Source organism: Parus major, chromosome 7 (genome assembly GCF_001522545.3).
Source record: "Parus major isolate Abel chromosome 7, Parus_major1.1, whole genome shotgun sequence".
Taxonomy (NCBI): Eukaryota; Metazoa; Chordata; class Aves; order Passeriformes; family Paridae; genus Parus; species Parus major.
In genome coordinates, this window is record NC_031776.1 from 17,916,572 (window position 1) to 17,926,893 (window position 10,322).

Genomic DNA, 10,322 nt, shown 5'->3' on the forward strand with positions numbered 1-10,322 from the left:
GCCCACGGCAGCCGCAGGGCCAAGGCTCCCCGGCCCAAACGCAAGCCCCGCAAAGCTAAGGCTGTGCCGTGCGAGGCACTCGCTTCCTGTGGGCAAAGCCTGCACCTGCCCTTACCTTGCGACGTCCCCACCTCCACCCCACAAAGAGATTGCTTTCCCTTTCCCACCCTCCTTGCAATGGCCCCGTACCTGCAATCACAGGCTGCTTCATTACTATTTTACTAAGGAGGATAAAAACATAAAATTACTCTCCTCCCGGATCCTGGATCTGGAGAAACCCCTGGAACCGCTGAAGCTGAGCTGTAGATGATCAGACAAAGTACTTAAAACTGCATTTCAGGCAGTTTGCATACCTCTCTAGTGCAGCTCCCAAAAAACATAGACGGAGCTTCCTTCAAAAACATTCAAGGAAAAGCACGGTCTGAACGTGGCTGCACTTGCAGGGGAGATGAGGGCAAGACTACTAAGGGACATGCCTGAGCTGGATCAAGGAGAAACTGTAAAGTGTTTACCTCTGGCATACAGATTGGAAAAGTCTGTCTCGGTGCGCCGGAACCTGGATCCTTTCTCACTGTTCTCGCATGCCAGCAAGCCCTTGGAGGACTGCCTTTCCTTCAGAGAACTGACGATCCGGCCCTTGTCTTCCAGGCTGTTGGTCCGTTGCAGGAACCCTACATTATTATCACAAGGTGCACAGGTCAGAGTTTTCTCACTTCCCAACATGTTTAGAAATATCGAAAGCAGCTCTCTAGACAACAGTTAAAAGCGGCGTTGGCTTAGATCTGACTAATGAGGTCAGGAATAAGGGTATTTATGGGGATTATTTGCCTCCAGGAGGGAGAGTTCAAAATGCCATCAACTCCAAAAACGCAGCCATGCAAAAAACAAAATTTCGTCATTTAGTGCAGTGGTAAATTCTTATTAAGTCGATCAGACAGATTCCACTTCAGTAATCAGCCACTGGAAGAGAGTTCAGGATGAGTCAATGCTATTTCAGCCTGCAGGCGAAGTTTATGGACCTAGCAGACAGGGGCAATGATGTATGATTAAAATAAGGGCCATTTTCAGCTCTCCTCGTGGTGCTCTCACGCACAAAAGGCACGAGAACAAGCAGCCATTCTAGAGCAGCCGTCCTCAGAGTGCTAGAGCTCTGAGGATACCAGTAGTACCCGTAAAACCCCACCTTCCTATTAGAAGTAAGTACTGATGCGGAATTTCCACCTGAAAAGATGCTTTGATACTAATAGTAATCATCCCCGGAGGTTTTAAGAGCTCCGCTCTCACCGGAAACGCATCTTTGGAGCCCAGAACCCGAACACAACTGCCGCTGTGATATGCCACGGAAATAAAAAACCCACTCACCCCAAGAATTATGGGGGTGGGAACCATGCGGAGTCCGCGGCGAGTAATGAAATCTGTCTACTTTAACAAGGCAGGGGGAACAATTAATTTTCTGGATTTGATCTATTAAATCTATGATGCCCACTAAAACAAGCACAGTGTCGGGCTTTTCATCACTAAGGAAAACATCGGATTTTGACCTTTCCGTTTGCAGCAAGTGTGCCTGTATGTTTGGAAGAGGCACTACAGCAGCGCCAGTCTCCTTTATTCTTTCTTTCAAAACAAGGGACAATCGAAACCAAGGCTCGTCGCGGCTGGGGATACCCTCCAGAAAAGAGGGCTTAGCAGGGAGGAAAAACAACGTCCTGAGTTCGCTCACAATCGTCCCCCGACGCCGCTTCTCTTCAGCACCCTCCGCTTTCCGGCCATATGTCCCTGCTCTCCGGAGCCGTGGGGGACCGAGACTGTGGGCACCTCCCATCGGGAGCCCGTACGGGACCCCTGCATCTTGGGCAGGCATAGGCGCTGAATCTCGGGGGGGAAAAGGGAGCGACAGTGAGCTGCCGGGCCAATTGCTCCCGACTTGGTACCTGTGCCTCGGACCCTGCTGTCAGCCAGCCAGTCACGAAAGAATTCTCGAAAACGGAGCATTCGGCTGGCAGGCCCTTCTGCATCAGTCGGGCACCCATACGAGTCTCCAGGAGGGTCGCTCACAGGTAAGTTTGTCGGAACAATACTTCTTGTGAACACCTCGTGTTTTGCGTCTTAATTCTGATCTTCTACTGATTAGTCTTTCTGTGATGCTTTTACGAATGAGACAAAGACTATTTAAGGGAAACTCTCTTCGTGCATAAGTTAAGAGTTAGCCGCCCATATATATTTGTGTTGTTACTGCTTCTAATAACTCTTGCAGCGATCATTAGCTCCTGCAACAGCTAGTGCTATTTGCCCGCTCATTAGGAGGAGGAGCTAATACCAAAGCAGGTGCCGTCCAAACTGAACTATGGATCCTCTTTTACCAGGTCCTGGGACTTCATTTTGCCTTTTTTTCCCCCTCACTCATCATTTTTTCAGGCTCTCAGCAGCGATGCTCAAGCGGGACGAGTTCCGTGAGAAAAGACGTCTGCGGGAAGAGCGGCGCTCCTCCTGCCTCGAGTGTTCCTCGCACAAGTGGCGCTCCCCTCAGCGTGCAGACACGCATTCCTCAGAGGCTGGGAAAGGAGGAAGCACCGCTTCAGTAACAAAGGCTGCAGTTGCCACCAGTTTAACTCTCATCAGGCCCAGCGAGGCCGCGGCTTCGCTGAAGGGTCTAACCTAACTAGACGCTGCGGGCAGGGAGCTCAGTCCTTGCCCGAGAGCCTCTGCCGCTGTTCTTCCCCCGGCGAGGCTCCCCGGAGCCGCTGTGTCCCGCAGCCGGCGGCGGGGATCAGCTGCGGCTCGAAGCGGCTGCACACGGGGCCCGTCAGCCCGCGCCTTGTGGGGCCCGCGGGGCTGCGCGGCCGCGCTGGGGAGGCTCGAGGGCCGGGATTACAGGACGAAAAAAAGCCTGAAGGCAGGATCGCGCTGTCGGCCGGCATCAGCCCATCCGGCTGTAGGTAACGTGTGCCGTTCGCTAAAGTCCATCGGCCACGGCAGGGACGTTCCCCAGCGCTGTCCCGGGAGGCAGAGAAGCGTAACAGCCGGCCCGCGAAGGCTCCTTCCGCTCCCGGGGAAAAGCGCATGACTGAAGCCGACCTTTCATCCGTATCCTACTTGAAAAGCGAGGAGAGTTCCAGCAAGCAGCAAAGTATGAAATAGTGTCCACGCTCCTTCTCCTGGAGCAGCGGAGAGCGCAGCCCTTCTCAGCTGTAGGTCCGTCCCGCAAGTGCATTTTCACTGATGCGCTTTAAGAGGCCGAGTTTTCGAAAGCCGAGTGACACCAGACTGGCCAGGGAGTCCCTCGGTGCCCAACGTGACCACAAACTCAGCGTGATTTCACATCAGGCCTCGCACAAGGCAGGTGTATGAGCCCCCCTCGGCCTCGCAGCCCTGGGTGGACGCTCATCTTCCGAGGCGGGGGCAGAACGCAGCCGTCGGGGGGTGCACGTCGGTGGCGGCTGCAGGAGATCCCGGTCCCCCGCCGCGGTCGGGGTGTTTAGCACCACCTATGTAAATTATGCTTGGCAGCATAAATCCCACGGAATCCGGAGACGATCCCAGTTTCTAACATGCATGGCTGCTTTGGAAGCCCCACTCTCCCGCGTTGCTCACTGGGTTTGGAATCGTCAGCTGGCCGAGGCCAAGCAGAAGACGCACCGAAGCCATTTCACTACATTGAGCACTTCCGCTGATGCCAAGCAAATATCAGCAGGATCAGTCCCAGCAATAACAATTGCCAGGGTGGGAGTGTAGCATACAAATCCAGATACAGGGGATAATCTGCCCATATTTTTTTCCATCGTGACAGTTCATTAAACCATTTATAAATAGGGTTTTGGTTTTTTGGTGGTATTTTTTTGGTTTGTTTTTTTTTTTTAAGTGCTTATGTGCAGAGACGGAGAGGTGGGGAGGGTTCAAGAGGGGCGGGGGTGGTGGCAGTGGCAGCGTTCTTTTCAGGCAGTGGCTTTCAATCAGAAAAGGAAAAGAAGCTAATCCTTAAATTGCTCAGTTATTTAAGAAGAAATGATGTACATCTTGGATACGTAATTATTGAAAATGTCAAACACATAATATACAACCCAGATGGAAGAACCAACTCATTGCTTTTTCTCTGAGGTCAACCCTTATTTAAAGTTTGCATTCAAAATTAATCGATTTCAAATCACAAGCACAAAAGGAACAATTCCAAGGCGCCTTTGTGACTATACAATATTTAGGGTGATATCATCTGCAACAGTCAAACGTCAACTCCTTTAATATGTTTAATTAGGATTCTTGGCAACCTTAATACTTCACTCAGTTTACCATAGGCAACCTTCCCTGTATGCCTTTGTGAAAGTGTTTGATTCAAATGGGAGGACACATACAAAAAATCAGTGGTCGTGATCAAACCTGAATATTCCACACTGGTGTCACTCACTATTCAGGGTATATTTTTCATGTAAAACAGAATAAGAGCCAGCAAAGGAAAATTGAGCATCAAACCACAACCAAATATACAGTTTGTCCTGAACTCCCTTCACAAAGCCTTCACTGCACTCTCTTAAGCCCTTCTCAAATTCAAAATGGTGGGATATTTCATTTTCAAATGTATTTGATGGCATTGAGAGAAGCTGCGCTGTCCCTCTCTAACCCCTGTAGTCTAGCAACACGGAGCAAGCCTAAGAGCACGTTACTTTATCAGTTCTGCTTGCCGGGCTAAATTAAAATGATGGTGAAAATGCCCATCGCTCCAGCCACTGAGGGGACTGGTAGGAAAATGGTCCATTAAACCCAGATCAGGAGCTATTTATAGAACTAAGCGACTACTCGTTAATGTCGCCAGCGGCTACCAGCGAAATCTCTCACAGACACAGGGCTAAACATTTGCACCCTGGTTCTTTTCCCGTTCAAACTTCCAGGTGACAAAGCGTTTAATGAATGAACTTCGACCCGAGGAAACAGGAAAAGAGGTTTAAAATTTAAATGTTCCTTTACATCGAAAAAAAGGTTAGTTTCTCCCACGACATATTTCCCATCCCCCCAAAAAAGAGACGTAGAGGAAAAGGGGACATAATTTCTATGCATAAGGGATATGGGCTAAGCTGAATGATTGTCCCCATCAGAATATGAAAATTTGACTGTTAGTCTCTGAAAGCAAAGGCGCTACTGAGATATCTAGAGAAGGAAGACAGCTTGTTATCTGCAAATGAATCTCTTGCTATAACGTTGCGATCTGATTGTGCATTTGTTTCCCTTCTGCATTTCATGTGCCTGCGCGCTGACTGGCTGCCAGCGCTATCTTACCAGCACAGCAAGCTGACGAATTGCTCTTTAATAAGGCTCTCGTTAATCTTTTTTCCCCAGGAGATCCGTATTTTCTAGTCAGATAAGGTTGAAAAATTTCAGACAGTGAGAGGCGGCGAACCGGCCCCCCGCCCCCCCGCTTTTCCTCGCTGACGGCGTCCCCGGCGGGTCCTGTGCCTTCTTCGCCATGAGAGTCTGGCGCTGGCACCCCCGCGGTGTGGCAAGAGGGGTAGCGGGGTGTACAAAACCGCGGCCCCCGCCAGCCCAAGGGAGGGCCCAGCGGCTGGGCCGGGGCCGCCGAGCCGCCGGCAGGGGGCGGCCGAGGCAGGGCCGGCCGGGGGCGCTCGGCCCGTGCTGCCCCCGCCGGGGCGGCCGCGTGGGGTGAGGGGTGTCCTACGGGGAGGCACGGCCACGCTTACCGCATATCTTCAGCCCGATCTTCCTGGTGCACCCGTGAGCCACGCCGCACCACGAGTCGTAAGCTGGAAGAGAGAGCAGAGTTGTTCCCCTGGGGCGGCGGGGTTGTACGGTCGCCGCGCCCCACCCCGGTTCCCCTCACGGCTGTATCGCCGTGAGAAACTGCTGGGCGCGGGGCAGCTGGGGCTCGGATGACAGCGAGGTGACATGCTGGCCTGCCCAGGGGAGAGGAGAAGGCACCCGGGACCCGACATCTCATCATTTACTGGCGGGGCTCCAGGGAAGTAGCAGCTTAAAATAAAGTGGCGTGAAATGGGGTCACAAAAGAGTTCAGGAATTAATTGGGTGAAAAATAGTATTTGACTAGATGATCGGACTCGCATCATTGAGCCTCGGACGGACTGACGGGCCGCCGACAGCCCTACTAGGATGGCACCCTCAAGAGGGAACCGGCTGCTTCCCAGCCCCTCGAGTCGTGGCTCGGATACGCCCCGATCGGCTCCAGCAGAGCCCACGGGAAGCGGGGATCGAAGCCCAGGACCGAGGTGTAGGGTGCTCCAGACACTGCCCCGGGCACTGCTGAGCCTCTCCCGTCCGTCGCCCGCGGCACGGGGTAGCAGCAAATTCGGCAGCGATGGACCCCAGAGGGCGACCGGGGGCGGTGGGGTCTGACCTGGCGTTGGGGCGTGAGGGGAGAAGGTTTCAGAGGAACCGGGACTAGGACGGCTCACCCAAACACTGAGGACAGCGGCCCGACTCTCGGGGAGAGGGAAGCGCCACGGCGCTCCCGGCCGGGCGGAGAGCTCTCTCGGCAGGGGCGCTGCCAGTGCCCGGGGGCGGGGAGCCCGTGTGGGCAGGGAGGGGTGCTGCTGCCAGCGGTTATCTTAGTTTTAGCCGTGTTGCCAATTAATTCGATTTCTGCGTGTGACACTTCAGTCGAAGGCAGCAGTGTCTGCCATGCGTGCCTGAAACAAGACCCAGTGCTGCCGTTCGCCCCCTCCCCCGTTTTTTCCAGTTTCAGAATAATGACAATAATGACTCCGATGCTCGTGCCCCGTAGCTCTTTCAGGGTAAAAGCTATTACCCGTTCTGCTGTCCCTGACAACCTTTCATTTCTTACTGTTGCCCGCTCTTTGTCTCTGATGCTTTATAGCATCGACCCTCTTTTTAAAAATTATTATTATTTTTTCTGTAGACAACGGTCTGAACTGCCTGGCAGGGCTATAAGCTGATTCTCTATCCACCTGCAGCAGCCTTTGCTTCCCACTCACACCTCAATAACTCAAGGCGAATCCAGAGCAATTAGGAATATAACGCTCTGAAAAGCTGCAATTAGCATCCAAATTTCGCTTGATTACAGGCTTCAGCGTAGGCTGAAAAGAAGCTTCAGCATTAGCATTTATAAAATGTAGCGGGGAGACACCCGCTTTAATACCCTGGTGTAACTTCGCCCTTTAACGGATTCGTTTTCTCCACACCCCTACCAACATCCCGATTTTTTTGTTCATCTGGGAGATCAGTTGATTGTCTATATCTCTCGAACGTGTCTGTAAGATAAAGACAACGTTGGCCAGTAAGGTGGGCTTTTCCTCGCAGCGTTTTATTCGCCACGGACCGACCTCTCCTGTTCCCAGTAGGAAGATGGTTTCTTTGTGTAGAGCACTTTCCGCACCTTGCTTAATGGCGCGGAACAGGGCTTCACAGATGTATCATTTCGTTTCGAAACGGGTCTTTGTGACCCTAAATGAAGAAAGCCTTCAAAACACTTAAAACAAGGAAAATATTAAAACCTACTTGTAGGTCGCAAATTAGGTGGGGTGGGGTCCGGAGCATCGTTGGAAGACGAGGGAGCGGAGGAAGCCATCCCTTCAGAAAAGTCCCAGTCCTCGGAGTTCGTATTTCCTCGATATTTCTCTGAGGGGTGGGCAGCAAGGAATTTGCTGGAAGGAAGAACAGGCGGATTTAGTAGTCTAGTCTCCTGGAGCACCGGAGTCCCGTCCAGACGACAGCGGGCGGCAGCCGCGCAGGTCCCGAGGCGGCGGCAGGACCGGCCGAACCGAGAAAATGCCTCGACAGACTGAAGAGCAAAATCTTCCCTTCGCTAGATTCCACGGCGCTACCCCCCGCGCCTGAACGACGGATTTAGCAGAGCATGAAGTCTATAGCAATTATATCGGTGGCCACTGAGCAGGGCAGTTATATGGCTCGCATCAAATGGAGACCAACGTGCAAAGAGGGCTTCGAACTCACCAGCCCCAACGACCTACAATCCCAAACAGAGCCCGCTTCTCGGCTTTACCAAACACACGTCAGGTTAAGCGTTCAGGAAAGACTGACAGATAAACCCCCGCCACCACAAAGGTGCTTTTTGCCCAGGTCCAGTGACAGGCGCCACATACATGTGTATTTTTACACACATGTTTCAGCAAACCGGGGCCGGTATGTGCTCCGGCACTAACCGGGGATCTCCCGTGCCCGCGCTCGCTTTAGCGGCGCAAATGGCAGGAGAGGGATGTCTGTCTGGGAAAAGGAAGGTGCAGGACCAGCCCTCGCTCCTCGCCAGATGTTCAGCTCTTTCCTGGCGGACACGGCGTTCTGATAACCAATATAGGGTCGCCGATCGAGAATTGTCGGGTCACTGCCCGGCTCGTCTCTTTGTCCCCACGGTTACCTGCGATTTATTTTCTTCCCCTTGTAAAGAAAATGAAGGTCGCGGTAACGAAAGAATGCTTTCTTTGTTAGCGGCTTTTTTTCAAATCGGTAGCTACTGGTTCATTTCCACTGCTGGGTGGATTTACACCCGCTTGTAAACGCAACGGTTCAACGATTTCAATGGAAAATCGGTATTTAAATTTTTTAAGACGAGAAAGAAAACAGCCATAAGCAGAAAATATTTTCTAGACAATGCCTGGAAGTGAAGTAACAGGTTAACACTATGTCTAGGGCGGTAGCTGTATCAAAACCCCGTTATTCCTCTATTCATACGACAGCGAGCAAAACCGATCTGGGGAGGAAAAATTGCTCCAGATGTTCCCAATGGCTTGGAAAAAAATAGGATGCTGTTTAGAAGACACTTACCGAGGGGGCGAGCGGACACTGTTATTGCCGTAGTCCAGGTTAGCAGGGCGACTCTCGCCTGGGAGCGACCCGCCGCTTATAAACTCTGCCAGAAACGACGTCGGAATACCAATCGCGCCGCGGAATTTAATGCGAGATGACCTTTTTTTCCAGAAGTGCTCGGATTTGCTTTTTTAAAAGCGTGAATCGCCGGTTGATCTGCTTCGACGCAGGCATGAGTCACAGGACTGCCGCCGCCGCCTCCGCGCCGCTCCCACACGGGGGCTGGGGACCGCTGGGGCGACCGGCTGGGGCGGGGAAGGGCGGCCCACCGGCCCCGGCTGCTGCCGCTGCTCTGCTTCGCCCCGGGGCGGCGGGGCTGACTCCCGCGGCGGGTGGGGCTGTCCAGCCGCAGCAGGGGCGGCACCCCAGGCAGGCGGTTCTGCCGTGCAAGCCCCTCGTGCGGACGAAACCCGAGGCTTTCCCTAGACAGCACCGGCTTGACCCGAGGTCGCCAGCTGTGCTAGTAGGCACCGCACACATCGGCGCACCGCTGAGACGACGGGGCCGAACTCCCACCCCGGCCGTCCCTTTGGCCCCGGCCCTCCCCCGAGCATGGTGAGGGACTCGAATGAGCCAGGCGGGGTTCGTGTGAACTAGCAACACCCCCTGTCCCCCCCTTCGCCGTGCCGAGGGTCTGATGTGACCCGCTGTCTCAGCCCGCGGTTCCCGCGGCTCGCTCCGCTCCTCCCCGCCAGAGGGTGGCAGAGGCACGGGTACCGCTGCAGGAGAACACCTGGATGCCTGTGACTTGCCCTCAGTGTTGCCATTAGATTACGATTTTATACCAGACATCCCTTCGCTAAAGCCAGAAACATTAAGGCAACAAGTTTTTTGTACCTCTGACTACCCATGTTTGCGTTACTCCATCCCACACCCCGAATATGCTTAGCCAACATCTAGTGGTGGTGACCGCGGTGCTGTATCTCAGCATGCCACAGTAACTACGCAGATGCCTAAACCAAGCCCTTCTCAAAAAGATGTCACGTAAGGGGCTGTGAGGAATCTGCAATGAGATGAGAGGAGGGGAAACAGCCCTCTGGAGCCAGAGAATTTCATCGTGTGCAGGAGATGATGGGCAGCGCAATGAGCAGCAGGGCTGTGTCCTTTCTGAAGGACTCGAGGGAAAAGCAAAAACTTACAAGCCTGTTTTGTAAAGGAAACCGTCCGACTGCCAGCAATAAGTAGCCAAGACGACTGTTTTACTCTCTAGGAACTGGACGTGCAACAAAAACACTGACATCACAAAGACTAGTTTTTAAACATAGCTTTACAGATATTAATGGCCCTAGCTGACACGACCTTTTCTTATAGCTGGACTATAATTTTAAAGCTGGTTTCAACCAATCGAGCAAAACATTTGCTGAGTGCAGAGTGTGAAAAATAAAAATATAACTCTAACTAATTGTCTTTATAAACGTAAACAAACGTTCAAAGGAAGTCATGGCAGAATTGCAGTACAAAGAGTCAACGAAAGGCCACGTGAAGAACCCCTAAGCCATCAGTGACTGTGAGGCACAACC

At 52.7% G+C, this 10,322-nt stretch overlaps 1 protein-coding gene across 1 annotated transcript in view; it reads right to left on the minus strand.

The window, feature by feature from the left end:
• Nucleotides 1–9,309, minus strand: part of GAD1 (glutamate decarboxylase 1) — a 34,440-nt gene extending 25,131 nt beyond the window's left edge. Inside the window, exons 1-4 of the mRNA XM_015635009.3 lie at nucleotides 8,761–9,309; nucleotides 7,477–7,622; nucleotides 5,685–5,747; nucleotides 513–671 (exon numbers count right to left, since the gene is read on the minus strand). Coding sequence (XP_015490495.1) covers nucleotides 513–671; nucleotides 5,685–5,747; nucleotides 7,477–7,546 — 292 coding nt within the window. The 5' untranslated portion in view covers nucleotides 7,547–7,622; nucleotides 8,761–9,309. The remainder of the gene's footprint in view (nucleotides 1–512; nucleotides 672–5,684; nucleotides 5,748–7,476; nucleotides 7,623–8,760) is intronic.
• Nucleotides 9,310–10,322: the final 1,013 nt, after the last annotated feature.